The sequence below is a fragment of the Scyliorhinus torazame genome, chromosome 10 (assembly GCF_047496885.1).
Source record: "Scyliorhinus torazame isolate Kashiwa2021f chromosome 10, sScyTor2.1, whole genome shotgun sequence".
NCBI classification, from domain to species: domain Eukaryota; kingdom Metazoa; phylum Chordata; class Chondrichthyes; order Carcharhiniformes; family Scyliorhinidae; genus Scyliorhinus; species Scyliorhinus torazame.
The window spans coordinates 67,165,162-67,191,655 of NC_092716.1; the positions used below are offsets into that span (position 1 = coordinate 67,165,162).

The 26,494-nt window shown below is 46.3% G+C and overlaps 1 protein-coding gene across 1 annotated transcript in view; it reads right to left on the reverse strand.

Annotated features, from left to right (window-relative positions):
• Positions 1-9,052: 9,052 nt before the first annotated feature.
• Positions 9,053-26,494, reverse strand: part of brd7 (bromodomain containing 7) — a 54,158-nt gene continuing 36,716 nt past the window's right edge. The window contains exons 10-17 of the mRNA XM_072518227.1: positions 25,612-25,719; positions 25,128-25,263; positions 24,450-24,561; positions 15,130-15,186; positions 13,694-13,796; positions 11,712-11,855; positions 10,607-10,750; positions 9,053-9,282 (exon numbers count right to left, since the gene is read on the reverse strand). Of these exons, the coding sequence (XP_072374328.1) occupies positions 9,179-9,282; positions 10,607-10,750; positions 11,712-11,855; positions 13,694-13,796; positions 15,130-15,186; positions 24,450-24,561; positions 25,128-25,263; positions 25,612-25,719 (908 nt within the window). The 3' untranslated portion in view covers positions 9,053-9,178. The remainder of the gene's footprint in view (positions 9,283-10,606; positions 10,751-11,711; positions 11,856-13,693; positions 13,797-15,129; positions 15,187-24,449; positions 24,562-25,127; positions 25,264-25,611; positions 25,720-26,494) is intronic.

A 26,494-nucleotide genomic window follows, 5' to 3' on the forward strand; every position in this document is an offset into this window, starting at 1 on the left:
TTGTCAAAGTTATTTGTGTCCGGTGGTAGGTCAATAGAATTTGGGATAAAGATTTAGTCGACTCTAATTCTGTTCAAACATAAAATATTCAACAGTATGGTATTTATATAGTGACTTTAACTTGGTAAAATAGGGCATCTTAGAAACGGTATCAAACTAAACTTTTCACCGAGTCACCTAAGATTGTAGGGCGGATGGCCAAAGAGGCGGGTTTTAAGGAACATCTTAAATGAAGAAAGAGATGTGGACAGTTTAGGGAGAGAACTTCTAAGATTTGGAAGTTGTAGAGATATAACTGAGTGTGCCAAAGGTGTCATAGAATCCCTACAGTGCAGAAGGAGGTAATTCGGCCCATCAAGTCTGCACTGAACCTTTGAAAGAGCACCCTGCCTAGCCCAGTCCCTCGCCTTATCCCTGTAACCCCACCTGACCTGCACAAATTGGGACACTAAGGGGCAATTTAGCATAGCCAATCCATGTAACCTGCACATCTTTGGACTGTGTGTGGGTGGAAACCGGAGCACCCAGAGGAAACGCACGCTGACATGGGGAGAACGTGCAAACTTCGTACAGATGATCACTCCGGTTTGGAATTGAACCCGGGTCCCTGGTGATGTAAGGCAGCAGTGTTGACCACTGTGCCATCAGGACATGTCATGAAACAAAAGGCAAAGTGAATGGTAATAGCAGTAGATAAAATACAAAAGAAAGGTCGAGAGTAGGTGTTAATAACAGAATAAAGATCAGATCAGTCTGAAAAGAAAAAAAATACAGACTACCACTTGGCAAAGAACAATTCAAAAATGGAGGACATAGTTGTGATCTGAGGTTGTTGAACTCGATGTTGAGTCTAGAAGGCTGTAAAATCGGAAGATGATGTTCTATTCCTCCAGCTTATGTTGGGTTTCACAGGAACATTGTAGCAGGCCGAGGACGGAAATATGAGCATAGGAGCAATGTGGGAATTGCTTGCAGACTGAGTAGAGGTGTTCCACAAGCAGTCACCCAGTCTGCATTTAGTCTTCCCAATGTAGAGGAGACCACGTTGTGAGCCGCAAATACAGCATGCCATATTGAAAGAAGTAGAAGTAAATCACTGCTTCCCCTGGATGGAGTGTTTGTGGCCTTGGACAGTGAGAGGAGAGGAGGTAAAGTCACAGGTGTTACATCTCCTGCGATTGCCTGGGAGGATGTAGTTGGAGGAGAACGAGGTGTATGGGGTGAAAAGAGACTGGACCAGAGAGTTGCAAAAAGAATGGTCCCTTTGGAATGCTGACAGGGGAGGCGAAGGGAAGATGTTTGGTGGAGGTATCAATCTGGACTGGAGGTGGTGGAAATGGTGAAGGATGATCCTTTGAATGTGAACGATCGTGGGGTGAATAGTGAGGACAATGGGTGGCACAGTGGTTAGTACTGCTGCCTCACAACACCAGGGACCCGGGTTCGATTCTGACCTTGGATGACTGTGGAGTTTGCACATTCTCCCTGTGTCTGCATGGGTTTCCATCGGGTGCTCCAGTTTCCTCCCACAGTCCAAAGATGTGCATGTTAGGTGGATTAGCTATGCTAAATTGCCCCTCAGTGTCCAAATGTTAGGTGTGGTTACGGGGGAGTGGGTCTAGGTAGGGTGCTCTTTCAAAGGGTTGATGCACACTCGTTGAGCTGCAGTGCCTTCTTCTGCACTGTAGAGATTCTATGAATGGAAAACCTGGGCTGTATTCTTCAAAAAATAGGGCTATGTCCCCACGCTGGCGTAAAAACTCTGGCGTTTCACTCCTCAGTTTCCTACAAAAAATAAAGAGCGATTCATTTACCTGTAGGGGGCGTGCAGGGATCCGGGGAGCAACACGCAGCTTTGGCTGCGGATACGGGCCCCCGCACTTCAGGTTCCGAGTCCGCGCATGCGGACGGCATCGGCCTCCAGCGGGCCGCGCCGAGCACCATGGCGGAATCGGACCGCGGACCATCACGAAGAAACAAGGTCCCCCGATCGGCCCGCTCCCCTGCATCGGACAGGCCTGATCACTGCCTCGGCCAACCGCAAGACCCCCCCTGGTGCTGGATTCCTCTGTCCCCTACTAGGGCGGCTGTGGACTGAGACCGCAGCAGCCGCGCGAGAGTCCCGACCGGCCATACGGTAGAATGTAGTAGAGAACCCACAGGCTGATTTCTCAACTAGCACATTGAGGAAAGGGAGTTCATTTGACTGCTCCATTTTTACCGTGAATCTGAGCTCAGGATGGAGCCCATTAAGACATGTGAGGAAATCATTACATGCAGCTGCAGATTAAAATATACCAACGTTCCACTTAAGAAAACCACGGATATTTGCGCTGCAGCACCATATCATGCAACCTAGACCTGCCGCCACAGTGTGAATCGATATTCATTGCACTTATTAACTCGACAACTCATGGGGCTGTGTTCAGTTTTAATGGTATCATAGATGCCCAAATAGATTGTTTTGCCATGGGATCCCCTCCAGGCCCAGCACTCGCAAACATCTTTGTTGACTTCCATGAGAAATGTATCTTCAAAGGAGTGCAACCTAACCTCCCACCCCTTGTATATTTCCGATATGTGGATGAAATGATTGCTAGATTTCAATCTGCAGCTGCTGGTAATAGTTTCCTTACATAGCAGCACGGTAGCATAGTGGTTAGCTCAATTGCTTCACACATCCAGGGTCCCAGGTTCGATTCCCGGCTTGGGTCACTGCGGAGTCTGCACGTTCTCCCCGTGTGTGCGCGTGGGTTTCCTCCGGTGTTCCGGTTTCCTCCCACATTCCAAAGATGTGCAGGTTAGGTGGATTGGTCATGCTAAATTGCCCTTAGTCCAAAATTGCCCTTAGTGTTGGGTGGGGTTACTGGGTTATGGAGATAGGGTGGAGGTGTGGACTTGGGTACGGTGCTCTTTCCAAGAGCCGGTGCAGACTTGATGGGCCAAATGGCCTCCTTCTGCACTGTAAATTCTATGGTCTATGATCTATGTCTTATTTCACCATGGTTCCTTCAACAGCATCTTTGAAACCTGCGACCTGGACCATCTAGAAGGACAAAAACAGCAGGTGCATGAGAATACCACCACCTGCAAGTTCATCTCTTTAGTCCCGCACCATCCTGACTTGGATCCTGTATCGCTATTCTTTCACTGTCACTGGGTTAGGATCCTGGAACTCCCTCCTTAACAGCACTATGAATGTACCTACACCATCAGGATTGCAGTAGTTGAAGAAGGCGGTTCATCTTCATCTTCTCAAGGGCAATAAATGCTGGCATTTCTGGATCTGATTCTAAGGAATGCTATGATTCTAACTGCCATTCAATTTGATCTTAGCTGATCAATTTGCTTCAACTCCACTTTCCCACCTGTTCCCTATATCCCTGGATTCCCTGAAAGACCAAAAAGCTGTCTACACTAGCTTTAAGCATATTCAACAATGGAGCATCACCAACCCTCTGACTTAAAATGTATTAAAAACTACTACTTCCTGCATAATCTCCCTGATTCACCATTACTGTTAAACTCCCTCCCTTCCTCTCACACTCTGCTTGTCATTACCCACATTGATATACTTTCTTATTGCTTCAACTTTTATCTGGATTTCCAAATCTCCCTTCACCTAAACCCCTCCCCCATGTCCTGTTAGCTTAAAGGCTGTTTCCCTATTCTAATCACATTTGCCGGTGCACGCTTATATTTTTATGTTCTGTCACTTCCCGTCACTCTCCATACAAATTTGGAGCAGGAGTAGGCCACTTGGCCCCTCTTTTAAATAATCTTTATTGTCACAAGTAGGCTTACATTAACACTGCAATGAAGTTACTGTGAAAAGCCCCTATTCGCCACTTTCCGGCGCCTGTTTGGGTACACAGAGGGAGAATTCAGAATATCCAAATGACCTAACAGCACGTCTTTCGGGACTTGTGGGAGGAACCGGAGCACCCGGAGGAAACTCCCAGACAGGGGGAGAACGTGCAGACTCCGCACAGACAGTGACCCAAGCAGGGAATCGAACCGGGGACCCTGGCGCAGTGAAGCAGCAGTGCTAACCACTGTGCTATCATGCTTCCCACCTCGAGCCTACTTCAATGAGGCCGTTGCTGACCTGATTGTAACATCAATCCCACACTCCTGCTTACCCTCCATTACCTCTCTGATCTTATTTACCCTATGTCAATTTGCTCAAGATTTAGGCAGTAATTTCCTAAGTGCACCACGATAACTGGATTTTTCCATTCTCAATTAAGAAATGCAGGAATAGTGGGCTGGATTCTCCGATTCTGGGGCTATGTCCCCCACGCTGGCATGGGAAAAACTGGTGCAAAACGGCCGATTCCCCATTTTGCTGGGGGCTAGCAGGACTGCAGCGTAGAGCACCCGGTTCTAGCTGCCGATACGCCCCGGAGAATTCCTGGGTCCGTGGCCCCGTATGCGCACAGCGGCGGCCGCTCATGGACCCGGCCCGGGAAATAGTCCCGACCCCTTCGGCTGGCTCGCACGTCCTGGACCACTCCCCCACAGTGCCCCCAGCTCTGAATAACGCCCCCCTCGCCCGTGGATCGGCCCTCCTCGGACTGTGGCGGTGCTGGACTGAGTCCGCAGCCGCCACGCCGAGTTCCCCATGGGTGAGACCATGAGAGACCCACGCCGTCGGGAACTCAGGCGGTCGGGGGTGGACCTCAGGCAATGTCCTGAGGCCGTCGATACGGCACGCAGAGTACTCCTAGAATACACCGCTTTGGAGGGGGCGGAGCATCGTGAAAGCGGGGCCGCCCCCGATTTCGTCGGAAACATGGATTCTCCAGCCGATCGCTGAACACGATTTCGGCGACTGGAGAATCCAGCCCAGGGTTCTAGGGTTGAGCGTATAATTACTATGAGGGAAACTGGGTGAGCATAATGCAAAATTTGAGCCGGAGCCTCCATACCTCTCTCACATTCAGCAAATGTTAATTTTAGAGGGTGAAAAGGCCTGCAATGTTCTACAGTCTTGGGAGATGAAAGTCAGTGCCAGTTCTCTTCAGGTAGCCTGTGATAATTATGGGTGAATAAGTGGTACTCGCATACAGGAGTCCATTTGCCTACAGGCTGCAGAGGTCTGAATGATCGAAATAAAGGTAAGGTAAAGACGCTATAGTCCCAGATGACCATAGGCTGCTTTTCCCTTTGAGGGGGAGAGCTGACTGGTGGTGGTTTAACCTGAGGATCACATCTCAGGTGAGGGGAAAGGTTGAGAAGGTGGGCCTTCTCAACTGGTACGGGAATTGAACCAGCATTGCTGTCCTTGTTCTACATCACAAAACCGGCTCCCATGAGCGTAGTTGTTATTCTGTAGCTCAGTGACATTTCCGGCTGTCCTCCAGCTGCTCAAAAGGCCATGATACCAGACAGTGTAATAACGCGGTGTAATAACTTTACTGTATGTCTGAGTAATATATTTATTGGTGAAATGAAACAGCTTGTGTTTGATCCTTCGTCTTCTGCCAATGAGGTCAGGTCGAATTCTTTTTAAAGGCTGCATAGACGTTTTAGCTGCTTACATCCATTTCACACAGACCCAGTGACTGCAGAAAATGTAAATTAACGTCCAGGAAGCTCACATATCCCCCTCTAGAGGCCACTGGCAGGTGTTTTGGAAGGTGCAACAACAATTGGCCTGAACTTCCGTGGAGTGGCAATCGGAGTCAGGTCTCCACTCTGCTCGTAGTTTCTTAACTGGAAAGCCAGCCACTCCTTTCTCGCCTGTCCTTCCGACTCAGGCCAGGTGAGAACTGTTTAGGACAGCGTATTCTTGAGGCCTTATGTCAAGCATTGGAGAATCGGAGATAAGGGGCCAGACTCTCCCAAAAGATTTCAAAGTTAATTTGTGGTGGGGCTTTTCAGGGAGTTCCGGCGGGTTCCCCACCGCTATTCAATGACACTTAGTCACTGGGGAGTTTCTCACTGGTTTAGCCTACACGTAGAATTTTTCTTAGCACTGGGAGCTGAACTTAGAGATTGGGCTTGTGGGTCCCCCACCCATGGACAATGTCGCCCCCAAACACACATGGACAATACCCAACCCCCCCCCCCCCCCCCCCCGCCCCAAGTGAGGACACACCACTATAGGGTCGCTGGGGGTCCCCCCTCTTCGGGCCCTAAGCCCCCTTACAGCAACCCTTTCCTTCTAGGACCCCACCCATCATTCACCCAACCTCCTGGAGGCCTCTACCTACCTGCCCTGGCCCTTCCCCTGGAATGTGCCCACATTCCAGAGTGAGGGCCAGGGAGCCCACCATACAATTACCCCGAGCACCCAGGGGTCTTCGGTGGCCCTGGGGCCCCCCAGGGGCCGTTCCGCCTGGTCCACGTTTGTGTGGACAAGCACTGATCGGCACCCAGCTGCAGCCTTGCTGGGGAGGCCGAGGAACCGCTGGGAGGCTGCAGGTAGGTCGCAAGTAGATTTACGACCTACTTCCGTGAGGGTCATTCAGTCCTGCCCATTTGGGGTGGGGGTTCCGACTCCGACATCTTGCGGGACTTTGAAGAATCCAGGGAGGCTCGCTGCAGGCCTCTCCTTGCATTCTCCGGCCACATTGTGCTCAAGCGAGAGCACAACGCGGCCGAAGATTCATGCCCAAGGAAGCCACCCGTTTCCCCCCTTTCCTTTTAAATGGTGCTAGCTGCTGTAAAGCAGGTAAGTTTAAAAATCCAGTCACTTTCGGATGCCTGGGAGAAATGTTAGGAAAACAAGTTTTAAGGGATTGATTTTTGTATTAGTAAATATTAGAAAGAAGGTATAGTTTAACTGGGTTTAATTTAATGTTTCTGTGCCTGGAAGGGTAAAATCCTATAACTATGGCGGTTGGCTTCAATTTCCACTGTGATTTTATTGTGCTTAGAGAGAGTTACAGTGTGATGAGTAAGTGGAAGTCATTGCTTAGCAACAGTAGGCTACTTTCCAGAGGGAAGGGCTTTCGTTTGTTAGTTTTAACCGGAAGCCAGAGCTGTTGGGAGACAGCACATGGGAGTGAACAGCTCTCAACACTGCCAGAAGCTCGACAAGACAAGGGAGTTGCAACGGTGCAGGCTTCCTAAGGAACAAATTACAGTCCAGATACAAAGGAATTAGAACAGAAAGAATGTTCAAGACAACTGGGGTTAAGAGAACAGGGACCAAGGTATCGTTCAGGAGAATTCAAGGAAAAGTAAATCAAGGTTTCAGAGTTAAAGAGACCGGTAACCGGATTTAAAAGTGGGAAAACAGACATCAGAGGCAAATGCAATGTTTGTTGCCATTTTAATAACAGCCTGGGGAATAGAGTAGTTACTTGTAATTTGTATTGTATCTTCGGATCGTTTTGATTGTAGGGCAGCTGCCTCGTGCAAGTTTGACTTCCCAGGCAATTTCAGGGGGGGGGGGGGGGGGGGGGAGTTAGTGGAAAGAGAAAGAGTTCCCCACCACATGGTTGGGGTACTCCTCCAGTTTCGCCACCCAGCAGCTTGGACGTTACGGTCCAATAACACATTTCAAGACAAATCAAGGCCAATGTCTTTAAGGAAATAATAGGAACTACAAAGAAAATAATAAGAACTTCAAAGAAAGGAGTTTATGTATATCTAGCTTCCCAAGTGTAGAAACTGGACAAATTCTGTTTTTTCCACAAATGTATAAATAGCTGGTGATCAGCTACAGGTCAGTCAGATTAACCTCAGTAGCAGGGAAATAATGATAATGGACAAAATGAATAGTCACTGGGGTAAATGTGGGTTAAGGAAAGACAGCATGGGTTTGCTAAGGGCAAATTGGTTGGCAAGTTGACTCTTATTGGACAAGGCCTCAACCTCACTAAACAATCAAAACTGTTTTTTCTTGGGAGTATAAATTGTTGTGATTGTTCGAAATTTGACATTCTTGCATTTGTCCTGATGAGTGCAAGACAAAAAGCTTTGACAACATGCCCCTCCTTTTAGCATTCTGTGATTTCCAGGACTGATCTGCGGTAAAGTCCACTTTGGTTCGGCCACATTTGGAATACTGCGTACAGTTCTGGTCGCCACATTACCAAAAGGATGTGGATGCTTTGGAGAAGGTGCATAGGAGGTTCACCAGGATGCTGCCTGGTATGGAGGATGCTAGCTATGAAGAGAGGTTGAGTAGATTAGGATCATTTTCATTAGAAAGACTGAGGTTGAGGGGGGACCTGTTTGAGGTCTATAAATCATGAGAGGTGCAGACAGGGTAGATAGCAAGAAGCTTTTTCCCCCCCGAGTGGGGGATTTAATTACTAACGGTCACAAGTTCAAGGTGAGAGGGGAAAAGTTTAAGGGATATATGCGTGGAAAGTTCTTTATGCAAAGGGTGGTGGGTGCCTGGAATGAATTGCTGGCGGAGGTGGTAGAGACGGGCACAATAGTGCCAATTAAGATGTATCTAGACAGATACATGAATGGGCAGGGAGCAGAGGGATACAGATCCTTAGAAAATAGGCAACAGTTTTAGATAGAGGATCTGGATCGGTGCAGGCTTGGAGGGCCGAAGGGCCTGTTCCTGTGCTGTAATTTTTCTTTGTTACTTCTTTGTTACTTCATTCAGCAAGGGCCCACCGTACATGGTGTACAACATTGTCCATTTCTAGGGATCAATCAACACTGCGCCTGTGGATGTTAATATAGCTGTGCAGAATGATTTACGGCTCTCGACGTGGCGATCTCACTCACTGGTTTTATTGCAAGTGCACAGATTATAAAAATAGAGTTTAGATTTCCAGTTCATCTTATTTGGGCACAGCAATGGGTCCTATATTGGGAAGGCGGAGGGATCAAGGATGCTACGGAGTTCTGTGACCATGAGGCAGGGAGATAATTTAATGCAGAGGGCACATCAGCCTCATACTGGATTACAGTTGTGTTGCGTGGACAAGTACAGCTGTCCAAAGAGAATTTATTTTCTTGCTTTTGGTCATTTTCTCTGGGAGTGCTCATTTCTAAAAGGTCATCAACTGATTGGTAAACAGAGCTTTTAAAAATCCTAACATTCCAGACAAAGAAATACAACATGGTGCAAAAGTGTTTAAAAAATCCCCACATTTATTATACACACTTTACAGTACAAAATTTTATATAAAATTGTTTACCACTATTGATTATATCCTTTGAGATGAGACACATTCTTCCTACTTAATAATCTGACGTTTCATGTAACAATAGCAACTGGATCTTCACTGAAGCTGATGACTTGTTCAGGTTGTGGCAACTCTACAATTTCCATCTCCTCCACTGGGTTGCTACTTCTGGATCCTGTTAATAGTAAATTTATAGTCACTGTTAAAAAGCACAGAATGTAGTTTGCTGGAAGGGAAGTCACAGGGATTGATCAGGAATTTGGAGAGGAACAGAACTTGTCGAACCTGCAGGTGAAAAGGCACTGGTTTCCCTCCTCGAGACAGTCCCACTGACTGGAACTCCGCTTCGGAATTCTGGGTTGAGCTCCAGCAGGACAGTTGTGCCTGGTGGGTGTCCCTCTTTCACTTCCCTCACTCCGACACCCCTCGTATGGGTTTTGTCAGCCCATAAAATCTCTCCTACTCTACAGGAGTAATCACCCAATTGGCTGGTATAAAGATGGTTACCTCCCATCGATGGAACATTGTCCTTGTGCTTATGAACCTGTGAATCATTCTACTACTACACACTTTTATCCAAACCGATTCTACAGTGAACAGCAGATAAAGGCAACATTTCGTCGAGAAAATTACCCAATTCCTGAAGCTTGAAGATGCAGTAGTCCAAAGCCACTTCACCAACTAGACAACTTTAAATTAAATGATACTTTCATATTTTGCCATTAAAGCTTATAAACACATAGCAATGTGCTCCAGTTGAATTCACTTCATTTTATTTTTAAAATGGATTTGGTTGCTAAATGAGGGCTGTGTCCTACAGTACATTTATGGTGAGCTAGCACATCACAGTGTGGTACTGGCACACTAAAGTTGGCTTCGGTGCTTGTGAGGGGCACCGTCAGCACTGCCGCTGACAGTGTCTCCCCCCCCCCCACACAAGAAATGACCACGAATACTGGGCAAGGATATAAGGAGGGGTTGCGATGCCTACCATAGTCAAATTGCTCACAGACAGTTGATATTTAAGCCTTCAAATGAAGAACGGTTGCTTGGCTGGGTACCAAAGGCCTCCAACAACCACCAACTGTACTAAAGCATGAATCAGCACTTTCAGTAAAGAAGGGGAGGGGACAAAAGTACAAGAGGACTTCTTCACCACACATACCCTCCCCCACAAAACATGTAAGCCTTTGAGAGCCAGGTGAGTATTAATTCAGCATCTCCAATACTCAAATAGGAATAATCTCAATCTAAACAGAAAAACTACTCCAGACTAGCGCTTACCAGAGAAGCTCATATCCCATGAAAAAATAAAATATTATTCTGGGCTGCTTTGAAAACTACTGCAGCAGATAACATTGAAAACACTTCTCTAAAAGGGTCGGGCTATTTCCACATCTGTTAATTCTCTTTCTACACTGCAGTTGCATTTACATCTGTACTTTCAATCTCTTCCATTTTATAATTCAGATTTTAAATTAATTCTTCTGATTACTCACCAGGTAATGAATCTGGCAAACAGCTGGCCATCATTTCCAAAGGAATTGTAATTCCCATAGCCTTGCGAATTCCAGCAACACTCGTGATGTCTCCAGGAGCGACTTGGCTTGCCAATTCTTTCAGGTTCCCAGTTACCTTTTCAGCTGAACAAACAGAAATTGCTGTTAATGGCTGCAGGAGGTAGAAAAGCTATGGGCTTGATTGGCTGGATGACTGTACAATTGCAGCGCAGCGGCTGAACCACTGCACTGATGTGCCGATTAAGTGGGCGGCTATTGACAATACTTTATCCCAAGTTTCGCGAAAGTGCAAGATCAACATTTAAATGTCAATTTAAGTTCAGATAGTTTCATCCTGCATCTTTCCAGGCTTTCCCAGATTGAAAACTGTGAATGAAATGATCGACATTGCACTGTGGTTAAATAACCAGGGTTGAGTCTAATAGTAACCAAGACTAAAAATATAAAAAGTCAGCAGCTTACATCGCAGTTCCTTCTATGTTTAGTAATGCTGATGGCTGTTCTTCCCCAGAATTCAAGGACTTCAAATGCTTTTTTCCCCCTTCCACATTTTGTTTTGCAAAGTCAACTTCGGGCAACAATATTTACTTAATTTATTTTAAAAAATTTATTTTTTAAATTTACAAAAAATAAATTTAGAGTTCCCTAATCTTTTTTTTCAATTAAGGAGCAATTTAGCGCGGCCAATCCACTTAGAACGTGCAAACTCCATACAGACAGTGACCCGGGGCCGGGATCAAACCCGGGTCCTCGGCGCCGTGAGGCAACAGTGCTAACCACTGTGCTGCCCATTACTTAATTTCTTTAAGTAACAGAATTAGACAGGTCACCAATACACAAAATGAATATAATTAAATAGTTAAGATCAAAGACATATTCTTTGGTTACAAATCCAAATCTGGAACATAGAACAATCAAAGTAAACTGCTCTAAACTAAGGCAGAAGACTCGGGAAGAAAATATTTTCAAAGATTTCTTGATTTAACATTAAGACAGTAAATGTTATGATGTTCGCAGGTGCGGTGAAACCTTCCTGTAGCTAAAGCGGTGTTTGTGTTTTGGTCATAAAAGATATTTAACGTACCAATTAGCATCTCCCGAATGGAAGGTCCCAACAGACAGAGCATGGCAGACGGGGGTCTGGTGCCGAAACGCTCGTTCTGTGCTTGCTGGAGATCTTGTAATAACTTGGTAGTTTCATCCAGCTTCTTCTGAAACATCCCACTCTCTGAAAGCCAGTAAGAGAATTAAGGAAACTTAATAAACAATAACAAACGAGTAAATGTCACCAGCTGATCAGCACCGCCATGATGCTCATTTCCTGCAGCACTCCAAAAGGACGGTGATGTGTGTCTGCTGTGGTTCAGCTAGCAGCATTTTGAGTAGTCAGAAGGCAGTGGGCTCGAGCACAAAAACCTCTGCTGATGCTTCAAGTGCAGTACTGCGGGAGTGCCAGCTTTCAGATGTTACACCAAGTGTGGAGCTGCTCAGACTTTCCTATTCGCTTCATGGTAGGGTTGACAGGGTGCAAAGGACAGATAAGTGTAATTTGCTCCACTGAACACATCAGCCGCTGCATAATTCAGCAGCTATTGAAATATCATTTTTAGGCAAAGAAGGGAATGAAGCCAAAATCATTCCCTGCCACACAGCACATCAGAGTGGCAGTGAAAAGAGCCAGCTGTGCCTGCTAATCCTGCGGCAGTTTAAACTGCCCACTCTAAATTAGTCAATGGCGCAGCTTTACTTAAAATTAGGTCACATTCAAATTAAAAAGTTCACTTCATGTACATTTAGGCAGGTTCAGGGCAAGAACTGGATTATATTGACCTACAGTTTTGATTAAACAGAAAACAGAACATTCAAGCATCTATCGATACAGTGAGGTAATTTTTAATCTACCTCTCTTCAATTAGGAACTGGTTAAAAACATGACAAAGGTCAGAGTTTTTAAAAATGTGTTCTTAAATATTCATTCATTGCCCATTCATATTGCCCACCCCTAATTACCTGTGAACTAAGTGCCATTTCAGAGGGGCAGTTCAGTGAACCAGGTGTGTCTTTACCACAATCAAACAGTAATCGTTGGACTTTTGTTTAATTCCAGCTTTTACTGGATTCAGATTTCACCATCTGCCTGGGTGGGATTTGAACCCGGGTCCCCAGATGTGATACCCCTGGTCTCTGGATTACTAGTCCAGTGACGGTACTGTTACGTCACAGCCTCCCCTTTGATAATGGCATAGTGTAGGTTAGATGGCTTTTGTTTCGGTGCAACATCGTGGGCCGAAGGGCCTGTACTGCGCTGTATTGTTCTATGTTCTAAGTCAGACACCGGCTAGAAAACAGATTGAAAGATGGCTACAAAGCAGGAAAAAGGATACGAGTTGAGGAAAGTCTCTCAGACGATCAGAAAGTGGAAAATGGTGATCCACATGGTCCCAAGTTCCGATCACAGTTGTTCACCTTATATATAAATGGTTTGGTGGCATGGTGTAACAGCTAATGATACCAAATTTGGCAGGGCATTGGGGGGGGGGGGATAGTTAATAATGTAGAGGTTTGAACCAAGATATAGGAAGACATAAACAGGCTTACAGAGTGGGCAGTTAAATGTAATCCTACATAGCAAAACCTGATGCGATTCATTTTGATAGGAAGAATAAGGAGATCACTTATTCCTTAGAAGCTAAGATACTAAATGGTATAAAGTACAGAAATGGGATTGATGTGGAGAAACTTTCCACTTGGACAGGAGTCCAGAGTAAATTGATGCAAATATAAGATAAACAACAGCGCGTCAAAGATTTAGAAATAATTTCTTTACATAGAGATAGGTGGGAATGTGGAACTCATTGTCATGTAGAGTTCTTGAAGAAGATAGCATTGATGCATTTAAGGAGAGATGATACATATATAGGAAAGAGAAGGCAATAGAGGCATACAGGCAGAGTGGGAGAAGATTTGTGTACAGTATAAACACTGCCACAGACCGACAAGCAGAATGCCTTGTTTTTTCCTGTAGCTTCAGTGGAACTTTAAAGCAGTTCTCAAGTGGCTCCATACCTGCTGATTCAGGCTCCCCATTTATTACCGACTGTAGAGAAGCAAAATTGTCAATGCGGCAAAAGCCTGATTCCAAGGGCCTCGGAGACTCAGTCGGGACAACCTAGATGAAAGAAATGGAAATGTGACACCAAACAAATTCTGCCTGCATTTTATTCCTAATATGGAGTCAAATGTGTGCAAAGTATTACAATTGGTGACAGTTAACCCTAGATTAGTCCCAGAATCTGCTTTTTTTACAAACAAATGTGAAAACGTATTTTCATGACTTCATTTTGCAGTTCTTCAATTCAATACAGCAGACAATACTGGATGAGAGCTAGTCTGGATGTCACATCCCATTCCAGCATTTCAGTGCAGTCTCTGTGTTTCCAGTACATGGCCCGCATTCAAATCTGCCGGTTCTTAATAATTTCCACTGAGCACGCACAGTCACCTATTTTGCATTGTAACCGCCTCATCTCTCTGACTGGATCTGCCACTCAGTGACATGACTGCTCATTTAGGAGTATGACAGAAAATACTCAGACCTGGAAATGTTTGAGCGCAAAGTACAATCTCTGTACCCTAACTAGTGAAGCCCCTTATTTCGGACCTCTGTTTCCATGGGACTGATGAGCTGTGTTGATAAGCGAGGTCTACTAGGTTGAGAAGGGTGGGTCATTCGGTTGAGAGGTGCTAGAGGCCAGGGTGGAATTCTGTGGCCTGAGGGTTTTCCTGCTGGCCAGTCCCACCACGCTGCACCATGTGAATGCAGTACCATGCCAGCTCTGCTCTTGGGGCATTCAACAATCGAAATGGGTCTTGCAGAACCTTAATTGAAAAAAATTATCCTGCCTTTAAATGTTGCCGGAGTGCGTTCCTGCTGGCAGTGTATCTACCTTATTCAACATGTCGGGCAATGCTCCTCCGACTGGAAATCTGTGAAAGTTTCCCCTGTACCATACTGGGGGCCCAGAGGTTGATTAGTGAATGAAAAAGTATCAAATTTTTAGGCAGCTGTTTCAGTTTTCCTAACATCTGCAGAGCTGCTGAACAGATTGAGCGTCTACAAAGCTGAGAAAACATGAACCTTACTGCAAAGCAGGAAAGTTTGTGTGGTGCATCTATCCTACATTCCTGTACCGGCCTCTTCGAACAGGTGCCGGAATGTGGCGACTAGGGGCTTTTCACAGTAACTTCATTGAAGCCTACTTGTGACAATAAGCGATTATTATTATTATTGAGACATTACTGTTCCTTATTTCAGGAGCTAAAATATGTCAGGTGTTTAAAGAATAACCAACTGATACAAGACGTTCAAAGATGCTGTAAATCTGTGTATTGACACCATGGCCCCATATTAGCAGCTAGTCAAATTCAATTGATCAAGATTTATAAGTCAACATTATACTTTTTAAAATGGCTACTATATGAGCAGATATCTTCAATGTTACCTGTACATCTTCAGAGGCTTTAAGAATATTCAGTTCATCTTCATTGTTACGTGTGGTCTGCAAGATTTGATTGTCAAAATAAATATTAAATACCAACAAACTGATTGCAAAATAATTCAAGAACTACAATTGATGAATGGTAGCACAAAATAGACTAACTCAGTAATTAAGATATAATTGGCATCTTCCATACTGCAGCTCTGAGTCTAAACACAATACTGGACAGTGTGCCGACTCCAGCCATACAGTAAATGTGGTTGCAGCATTTTTAGTGTTCAATGAATAAATTGAACCATAATCTGCTCACCAAATAGCGTATGGTTAAAACAAATCATCCCTATTTTCAAATGCAAAAATTGCCAATCTTTTTCGCTCTAGTTAAAAATCCTGTAAAGTCTAAACGAAAAAAGTCTCTCCATCATTCCCTCCTCTTTTACTTCTGTCTCCTGTGCTCACTTGCCACCTTCTATCTCTCCTTTGCTGGCAGTTCTGTCTGCCTCCCTTTCTCTCCCCCTTTCTGCCTGTTCTCTCCCACTTCTTGCCTTTGTCATCCTTCATTTCTAGTCAAACAAGGATCCACTCTAGCTGGGCTGGACAGATCAGGCAGGCTGGCGGCAGACAGCTAAGCTGATGGGCAAGGAAGCCCACTTCACAATGAATGGAAAAGAAGGTGGGGTCACCCTTATAATAAAGCCTGACATAAGGACCTTAATGAGAAAGAATCATGGCTCAGTAATTTAGAAAATAGAACCAGTATGGGTGGAGAGTAGCAAGGGTCAGAAAATGCTGGTGAAAGTAGTCAATAGGACCCTAACAGTAGTTATACAATTGGACAGAGCATTAAACAAGAAATTACTGGAGTTTGTAACAAAGGCAATGTATTAGTTGTGGGGAATTTTAATCTTCATATAAACTGGACCAACTAATTTAGAAAAGATGATCAGGGGGATTTGTAAAATGCTTTTGTGTCATTTACCTGGAGCACTATGCTGAGGCACCAAGATCTAGCAAAGTGCAATGAGGCAGGGTTAATCAGTAATTTCATAGTAAAACAATCCACTGGTAAATAGTGATCATAATTCCATAATGAGTTGAAAACAACATCCTCCAATCACAAACAAGAATCTTAAACTCAACCAAAGTCAACTATGTAGATCTGAGGAGAGAGTTGACCAAGGTTGAATGGGTAAATAGATTAAAAGCTCTGGTGGTAACAAAGCAGTGGGAAACATTTAAAGGAACAATTCAAGATGTTCAACAAAAATATATTCCATTGAAAAACAAAAACTCTGCAAGAAAAATCCATCTGTAGCTTGCGAAATATGTTTAGTGTAGTATTAGGTTAACAGAAAAGGTTCATGATGTTGCAAAGAATATGAGTTGATCTGAGGATTAAGAGAGGTTTGGAAACCTCAAAGGGCCACCAGAAAGTTGTTAAAAAGAGAAAAAGTTGAATACGAGAGTAAACTAGCCAGGAATATAAAAACGTGATATAAAATGGTAGCTAAAGTAAACGTTGGTCCCTCAGAAGCAAACACAGGAAAAATCATGGAGATGAGGAAATGGCAGAGACACTGAACAAATATTTTGTGTATGTCTTCATGATAGATAATACAAGTTACATATCAGAAATAGAGGATAACCTAGGGGCTAATAAAAGTGAGGAATTAAGGTAATTTCAATACTACTGAAAAAAAAGAGATGTTGAAGCTGTCAGAAAATTACTCACTTATTTTGTTTCACTGAAACAGGTGCAACGGGGGGCAGCACGGTGGCGCAGTGGTTAGCATTGCTGCCTACGGCGCTGAGGACCCGGGTTCGAATCCCGGTCCTGGGTCACTGTCCGTGTGGAGTTTGCACATTCTCCCCGTGTCTGCGTGGGTTTCACCCCACAACCCAAAGATGTGCAGGATAGGTGGATTGGCCACGCTAAATTGCCCCTTAATTGGAAAAAATAATTGGGTACTCTAAATTTATTTTTTTTAAAAACAGGTGCAACGTGTGTACACGCCGTACACCCCAAAGACTGGCGGATCACACCAGACAGAATGTTCCTGCCAATGCTTGCAATGGGCAAGGTACATACCGTATCCAACCAGCCAGTTTGTGCAAAACTCGAATTATGCTGAGAAGATGGTCGTGCTCGCAGTGTGGCGCATTAGCATGTATTGGAACCTACGTATTGGCCCTGTTCTTTGAGGTCAGAAAGAACATGGACACACATTGTGCCTGTTTTAGCCAAACAAAATAAGCCATTGGTTGACTCATTCCTCAGGGCAATACCGTGACCAATCAGGGTCAAGCTGCCTGGCAGAAATTTCAAACAATGTTTGGTAGTTAACTGTTAGTCACCCAGTGCATTCTCAATGGCATTGCCTCTACCAATCAGTCTACTTGCCAACCAATCAGCACAATGTAGCGCACAATGACTTATGAGAGACGAGAAGTGAAGAAGTCGATCCAGGCTTTATTAAGCGATGCTTGTCCTCAGCAGCTCAGCACCAGAATAAAGCTGCGGGGAGAAGCTCGGGTTCTTATACTCCGCCTTCAGGGCGGAGCCAGAAGTTGGCAGATCGAACCAGGACCCGGGATCTGTCAGCCAATTGCATCTCGGCTTCACAGGTCCCACATGACCCCTAATACATACCACCACATTCACCCCTTGTTAAAAAGGAACCCGGCGGGGTGGTGGTTCGCATGGTGGTAGGGGTTTACAAGGCTGGCCCTGGAACAAATTTCGGACAGTGTTACTACAGCTTTCGCCCTACACTGGGCTATGTACAAGTTTGTGAGAACTATTTACAATATGAGCAAAAACATTTTTTTTTGTTACAACAACATTCTTGGTGTCACGCGGATTCCCCGAGTCGAGCGGGCGGTCTGGTCTTCCTCGTCGATCGCCTCAGCCCTGGTGGTGGTGCAGGTGCTTGCTCGGGCGTTGTCGTCTCCGGGAGCGTTTCGCTGTTTATTCCTGTTTTACTCCTGGGCGGGCACGGGAGGAGGACCGATCCCCCCGGGAAGGGGGCGGTCGCGGGGTGCGCCGGTGGCAGGGAGGGGATGATCGGTGTCGGGGGTGTGTGTGTGTTTCCGGCGGGCGCCAGGTCCCGCAGGGAGACCGTGTCCTGTCGACCATCGGGGTACGCCACGTAGGCGTACTGCGGGTTCGCGTGGAGAAGGTGAACCCTCTCGACCAACGGGTCCGATTTGTGCGCCCGCACATGTTTCCGGAGCAAGATGGGTCCTGGGTCCGCCAGCCAGGTCGGCAGCGACGTTCCGGAGGACGACTTCCTGGGGAAGACAAGGAGGCGCTCATGAGGCGTTTGGTTAGTGGTGGTACACAGCAGCGACCAGATAAGAGTGGAGAGCGTCCGGGAGGACCGCCTGCCACCGGGAAACTGGGAGATCCCTGGACCGTAGGGCCAGTAGGACGGTTTTCCAGACCGTGCCGTTCTCCCTCTCTACTTGCCCGTTCCCCCGGGGGTTGTAGCTGGTCGTCCTGCTCGAGGCTATGCCCTTGCTGAGCAGGAACTGGCGCAGCTCGTCACTCATGAAGGAGGACCCCCTGTCGCTATGGATATACGCGGGGCAACCGAACAGTGTGAATATGGTGCCAAGGGCTTTAATGACTGTGGCCGCTGTCATGTCGGGGCAGGGGATGGCGAAGGGGAAATGAAAGTACTCGTCCACCACGTTCAGGAAGTATGCGTTGCGGTCGGTGGAGGGGAGGGGCCCTTTGAAATCCAAACTGAGGCATTCAAAGGGGCGGGAAGCCTTGATCAGGTGCGCTCTATCCGGCCTGAAAAAGTGCGGTTTGCACTCTGCGCAGATGTGGCAGTTCCTGGTGACTGTACGGACCCCCTCCGCAGAGTAGGGGAGGTTGCGGGACTTTACGGAATGGTAGAATCGAGTGACCCCCGGGTGGCAGAGGTCCTCGTGGAGGGCTTGGAGGCGGTCTATTTGTGCGTTGGCACATGTGCCGCGGGATAGGGCATTTGACGGCTCGTTCAGCTTTCCGGGACGATACAAGATCTCATAGTTGAAGGTGGAGAGCTCGATTCTCCACCTGAGGATCTTGTCATTCTTAATTTTGCCCCGCTGTGCATTATCGAACATGAAGGCTACCGACCGTTGGTCGGTGAGGAGAGTGAATCTCCTGCCAGCCAGGTAATGCCTCCAATATCGCACAGCTTCCACTATGGCTTGGGCTTCCTTTTCCACTGAGGAGTGGCGGATTTCTGAGGCGTGGCGGGTCCGGGAGAAAAAGGCCACGGGTCTGCCCGCTTGGTTAAGGGTGGCCGCCAGAGCTACGTCGGATGCGTCGCTCTCGACCTGGAAGGGGAGGGACTTGTCGATGGCGCGCATCGTGGCCTTTGCGATATCCGCTTTGATGCGGCTGAAGGCCTGGCGAGCCTCTGTCGACAGGGGGAAGGTAGTGGACTGTATTAGCGGGTGGGCCTTGTCTGCGTACTGGGGGACCCACTGGGCGTAATATGAAAAGAAACCCAGGCAACGTTTCAGGGCTTTGGAGCAGTGGGGGAGGGGGAATTCCATAAGGGGGCGCATGCGTTCGGGGTCGGGGCCTATTACTCCATTGCGCACTACGTATCCCAGAATGGCCAAAAGGTTTGTGCTAAAAACGCATTTTTCCTCATTATATGTGAGGTTCAGGGCGTTAGGGGTCTGGAGGAACTTTTGGAGGTTGGCGTCATGGTCCTGCTGATCGTGGCCGCAGATGGTTACGTTGTCGAGATACGGGAACGTGGCCTGCAACCCGTGCTGGTCAACCATTCGGTCCATCTCCCTTTGGAAGACCGAGACCCCGTTCGTGACGCCAAATGGGACTCTTAGGAAGTGGTATAGATGCCCGTCTGCCTCGAAGGCGGCGTACTTGCGGTCACCTGGGCGGATGGGGAGCTGGTGGTAGGCGGACTCGAGGTCCACGGTGGAAAAGACCTTATACTGGGCAATCCGATTGACCATGTCGGATATGCGGGGGAGAGGGTACGCATCTAGCTGCGTGTACCTGTTGATGGTCTGACTATAGTCTACGACCATCCTTTGCTTCTCCCCGGTCTTTACTACTACCACCTGGGCTCTCCAGGGACTATTGCTGGCCTGGATTATGCCTTCCTTCAGCAACCGCTGGACTTCAGACCGAATAAATATCCGGTCCTGGGCGCTGTACCGTCTGCTCCGAGTGGCGACAGGTTTGCAATCCGGGGGGAGGTTTGCAAACAAGGACGGCGGTTCAACCTTGAGAGTTGCGAGGCCGCAGATAGTGAGTGGGGGTATTGGGCCGCCAAATTGGAATGTTAGGCTCTGCAGGTTACACTGGAAATCTAATCCCAGTAATGTGGGCGTGCAGAGTTGGGGAAGGACGTAGAGCCTATAGTTCTTAAACTCCCTCCCTTGCACCGTTAGGGTTGCGATGCAGAACCCTTTGATCTCTACGGAATGGGATCCTGCAGCTAGGGAAATCTTTTGCGTGGTTGGATGGATGGTCAGAAAACAGCATCATACCGTGTCTGGGTGAATAAAACTTTCAGTGCTCCCGGAGTCAATCAGGCATGGCGTCTCGTATCCGTTGACCACCACCGTTGTTGTCGTCGTATGGAGCGCCCGGTGCCGCGATTGATCCAGTGTCACCGAAGCCAGTCGTGGTAGTAGTGTCGCGGCGTCTTCTTCGGACCCCGTGGAGCCGTCGATGCTGGGGTCCTTTGTTGTTAACCAAGACGGTGGTGTCCATGAATCGCACGCGGCCGGGGGTGGACAAAATGGCCGCCCCCATGAATCGCACGTGGCTGGGGGTCACAAGATGGCGGCGCCCATCCTCCCCTCGTGGTGCCCGGGACCCAAAATGGCGGCGTCCGTGGGTCGCACATGGGACGCTGGGGGGTGATTGGGATGTGCTGGGTTCGTTCTTCTCTGGGGATTGCGGCGACCCCCGGGACCGGCACACTGCCGCGTAATGGCCCTTTTTGCCGCAGCTTTTACAAATAGCTGCGCTGGCCGGGCAGCGCTGCCGGGGGTCTTTCGTTTGTCCGCAGAAATAGCAGCGGGTCCCCCCGGGATGGTCTTGCGAGGGGGGGGTTGTCGCGACGGGGGTCCACGGAGCCCAAGGGGCTGCCGCGCGGTTGGGGCCGTAGGCGCGGGCGTTTTGCGAGGCCACATCAAGGGAGGCTGCAAGGGCCCGTGCCTCTGAGAGTCCTAGCGATTCTCTTTCCAAAAGTCTTTGGCGGATTTGGGGAGAGTTCATACCTGCCACAAATGCATCACGAATTAGCAGGTCCGTGTGTTCGATCGCGTTCAAGGCGGGCAGCTGCAGCCTCGTCCCAAAATTAGCAGCGCGGCGTAGAATTCCTCTAGCGATTCTCCGGGACTTTGCCACCTCGTCGCGAGTTGGTGGCGCGCGTAGACCTGGTTAACGGGCCGAACGTAGATGCCCTTCAGCAATGTGAACGCCGTCGGGAAATCCTCTGCGTCTTCTATGAGAGGGTAAATTTCCGGGCTTACCCTCGAATGCAGGACCTGCATTTTCTGGTCTTCTGTGATCCGGCCGGGGGCCGTTCGGAGGTAGCCTTCAAAGCATGCTTGCCAGTGTTTGAATACTGCTGCCGAGTTCGCTGCATGGGGGCTGATCCGCAGGCATTCCGGGGCGATCCGGAGCTCCATAGTCTTTTAAGCTCGCTTAATAAATTGTAGCGCACAATGACTTACGAGAGACGAGAAGTGAAGAAGTCGATCCAGGCTTTATTAAGTGATGCTTGTCCCCAGCAGCTCAGCAACAGAATGAAGCTGCGGGGAGAAGCTCAGGTTCTTATACTCCGCCTCCAGGGCGGAGCCAGAAGTCGGCAGATCCAACCTGGACCCGGGATCTGTCAGCCAATAGCATCTCGGCTTCACAGGTCCCACATGACCCCTAATACATACCACCACAAGTATAAATTGTTTTCCCCTTTAATCAGTATTTTTGCGAATTGTCCTGATGAAAAGCTTCAATATGTCTCTTTTTTTAGAAGCACTCAGGTACTGTACTACCAAGCAACTATTATTTTACTAATATTAATATCTTGCAGTTCCTCATTTACACTAGTCCCTTGGCTCACTATTATTTCTGGGAGGTTTTTTGTACTTCCTTCCATGAAGCCACACAAGTATTTGTTTAGTTTCTTTACCATTTCCTTATTCCCCATTATAAAATCTCCTGACTCTGCTTGTAATGGACCCACATTTCCATTTGTTATTGCTAATCTTTTCCTTTTTACTTACCTAACAAAGCTTTTATAGTCCATTTTTATGTTTCTCGCCACCTTGCTCACATATTGTATTTTACCTTCCTTAACTTTTTTTTTGTCGTCCTTTGAGAATTCTAAAATGCTCCCAGTTCTCAGGCTTACCATTCTTTTGGGAACTATTTACGCTTCTTCCTTTGATCTAATGCAATACTTGATTTTTTTGTTAGCCATGGTTGGAACGCTTTCCTTGCCGTGTTTGTAAAAATTCACTTACGGGATATGGGCGACGCTGGCTAGGCCAGCAGTTATTTCCCATCGCTAGTTGCTCTTCACAAGCCTTCTTGAACTGCTGCAGTCCCTGATGTGTAGGTACACCCACAGTGCTGTTAGGGAGAGAGTTCCAGGATTGTGACCCAGTTGACGGTGAAGGAACGGCGATATATTTCCAAGTCAGGATGGTGAGTGACCTGGAGGGATTTCCAGGTGGTGGTGCTCCCAAGTTATCTGCTGCTCGTGTCCTTGTAGATGGTAATAGTCGTGTGTTTGAAAGGAACCTTTGTGAGTTACCACAGTGCACATTGTAGATGGTATACACAGCTGCCACTATGTGTCGGTGATGAAGGGATTGAATGTCTGTGGAAGGGATAGAAATCAAGCAGGTTGCTTTGCCCTGGATGGTGTCAATCTTCTTGAGTGTTGCTGGAGTTGCACTCATCCAGGCAAGTGGAGAGCATTCCATTACTCTCCTGAATTGTGCCTTGTAGATTGTGGGCAGGCTTTGGGGAACCAGGAGGTGTAAAATTCCCTGCAGAATTCCTAGCCTTTGACCTGCTCTTGTAGCCGCAGAATTCATATGGCGAGTCCAGTTCAGTTTCTGATCAATGGTAACCCCCAAGATGTTGATAATGGGATATTCAGTAAGGCCATTTAATGTCAAGTAGCGATGATTAGATTCTCTCTTGTTGGAGATGGTCATTGTTTGGTACTTGCGCAGCGTGAATGTTACTTGCCATTTATCAGCTCAAGTCTGGATATTGCCCAGGTCATGCTGTATTTGGACATGGACTTCTTCAGTATCTGAGGAGTCGTGAATGGTACTGAATATTGTGCAGTCCCCTCTTCTTAACTTATGATGGAAGAAAGATCATTGATGAAGCAGCTGCAGATGGTTGGGCCTGGAACACTACCCTGAGGAACTCCTGCAGTGATGTCTTGGAGCCGAGATGATTGACCTTCAACCTCCACAACCATCATCCTTTGAACCAGGTATGACTCCAACAGAGGAGAATTTTCCCTCTGATTCCCATTGACTCCAGTTTTGCTAGGGCTCCTTGATGCCATACTTGGTCAAATGCTGCCTTGATGTCAAGGGCAGTCACTAACGGAATGTGTTTTTAAAACTATGTATTAGTTTTTTTAGATGCGAGCTATTGCCTGTCAACCGTAATATCTTTTAACAGTTTCCCAATCTACCATAGTCAATTTACCCCTCACACCTTCATAGTTTCTTTTGTTTAAATATAAAACCCTAGTCTCGGATTGAACTACATCACTTTTAAACTTACTGTAAAATGCTATCAGATTATGATCACTCTTTCCTAAAGGCTCATTTACAACAAAATCATCAATTAGCCCCTTTTCATTGCACAATACTAGATCTTAAATAGCCCATCCCCTAGTTGGTTCCTAAACTACTGCTCTGGAATACCATCTTGCGTACATTCCAAGAATTTGTCCTCCGCATTAGTACTGATCAGGTTTACCCAGTCTGTATGTAGTTTGAAATCCCTCATTATTGTATGACCTCTGTTACAGGCACCTTCAATTTCTTGATCCATACTGTGCTTTATGGCATCACTGCCATTTGGTGGTTGATAAATAATGCCCAGCAATGTTTTCTGCCCCTTGCTGTTTCCTAGTTCCACCCAAGCTGATTATTAAAGATCTTGATCCTTAAAACTAAGGTAATTGCACACTACAGTATTAACACCCTCTTTAAGATTAAGGTTTCAGTAAGATTTTTATGCAGGGACAGAAACATGGATTCTTAAAGCTCGACTTTTCAGTAGAGAATAGCACACTTACTATTTCCAACTCTTTCAGTGCTTTAGAATGTTCACCATTTGTCAGGGAATCGAGTAAATTATCAACCATGTTCACACTGTAGTCTTCATTGCTTGCCAAGAACTGCTGGACACTGGGAACAAATATTTCAAGATGCTTTGATTTTTGGCTGCCTTATTTATAGGTAATTTTATAAAGTCAGTTGTTCTCACAAATATTAAATTGATTGAATTATACACAGGCTTGACCACAAGTTTTATGACAGATTTCTGCACTGATTCTTTAAAAAAAAAAAATAAGACAACAGTCCATTTCATCAACTTACTTAGCTATGAAAATAAAGAAAGTTCTAAAGTCACATATCTGAACAGTATACTTCTGAGCAATCAATTGGATAAATGTCACCCGGCTAAGTCTCGGTTACATCATGGCCTTTTACTATTTAAAATATTAACCTAAACTAGACGCAGCAGGAAACTCGTTCTGGGAAACAGTAATATTTAGTTTGGCTCATGCTTAAGAGCTGACTAGAGTTATTCTACAATCAGATAACTATTCTGAGCTGTCAACCATTTGAATTAATGGATTGTACATTGGAGCATAACTATAAAGACTAACACTCTTGCTCTGATGAAGACTGCAGGGGTATACAAGCCAGTTTTCACTTGGCTTCTTTAAAGAATCAGGGCTCGTACTCACCTGAAGGACCCAGAGAGACTTGACTCATCACCATATGTTGAATACACCAGGTCAGAATCCTCTTTGCTGAGATTAGCACAAGTAGAATCATAAACTGGAGCATAAGAACTGAATGGTCCATAATTCAAGTATGTCACTGCAACAAAATATAACACCGTGAAAAATAAGAACAGCTCACTTGCAATGAAAACCTCTGAAGAAGTTAGGTTCATGTGAACAGGCATCATTCTAATGTTTTATTTACAGTGAAACATTTAATTTTTCTATAATTTGTTAAATAAACACTTTACAAAGGAGCGATCTAGCTTAACAATTAGTTCCCAGAGAAGTTCAATAGTAATCATGTCCACAAGTTAAGCGCAGGCATCATCGACCTGCTGTCGCTCTCTTCGCCATCCTCAGCTTTGCAGAGGTTCTGTCGAATTGCTAAAACAGGCCATCGGTTACCCAACTCTCACAGAACCAATACATGTACAGCACTAACCTGGAATGACTTTATTACGTTTGTCCTCCTTAAATCCTTGAAGGGTATTGATTCCAGACTGTAATCTGCCAGCTATCATTCCGAGTTTCAATGGACAGTAATTTAGGTCTGCAATAAAGCAACAGCACGTTTTACAAATACTATGCTACATAAACTGGAAAAAAAGAGACACACATACAAGGACAATCTTATTTACTCAGAGGGTGGTGAACCTGTGGAATTCTCTACCACAGAAGGCTGTGGAGGCCAAGTCACTGAATGTATTTAAGAAGGAAATAGATTTCTAGACTCTAAAGGTGTCAAGGGGTTTGGGGGAAAGTGTGTGAGTGAGGCGTTGAGTAGAGGATCAGCCATGATCATTTTGAATAGTGGAGCAGGCTCGAAGAGTAGAATGCCTTACTGCTGCCTCTATTCCTGTTTCTATGAACAAATCAAGTGAAATGACAATGGTGGATAGGGATTTAGGTGGAACAGTGAATAGTGAAACAGTCCTCTCACTTTTAGGACTGGTTTTGAATACATAAAAAATAGAATAGGACAAGTCTCATTTGGCTACTGGATTAAGTAGTATTAGCAGACTCTGCAGTTCCTGCCCCGCTCCAAGTAAGTTCAAATCTCACAACTCCACTCAAGTTGGCAGCACCACTGACGGATCACCAAGTAGTTGGTGAGGCACAAACAAAACGCCAATGTATAGCAGTTGGGAATGCTTCTCTAGGCTGCGGTCAAGAGAGGATGGGGACTATGAACAACATCGCGCCTCTGCTGCATGAGCTGGAAGGATTGATGCCAATAACCAACGTAAAGATAAAGAAACACACCAGATTACATAGGACATCCATTCCTTGGCAGGGTGAAAAAGTTACTTAACCTCACAAACACC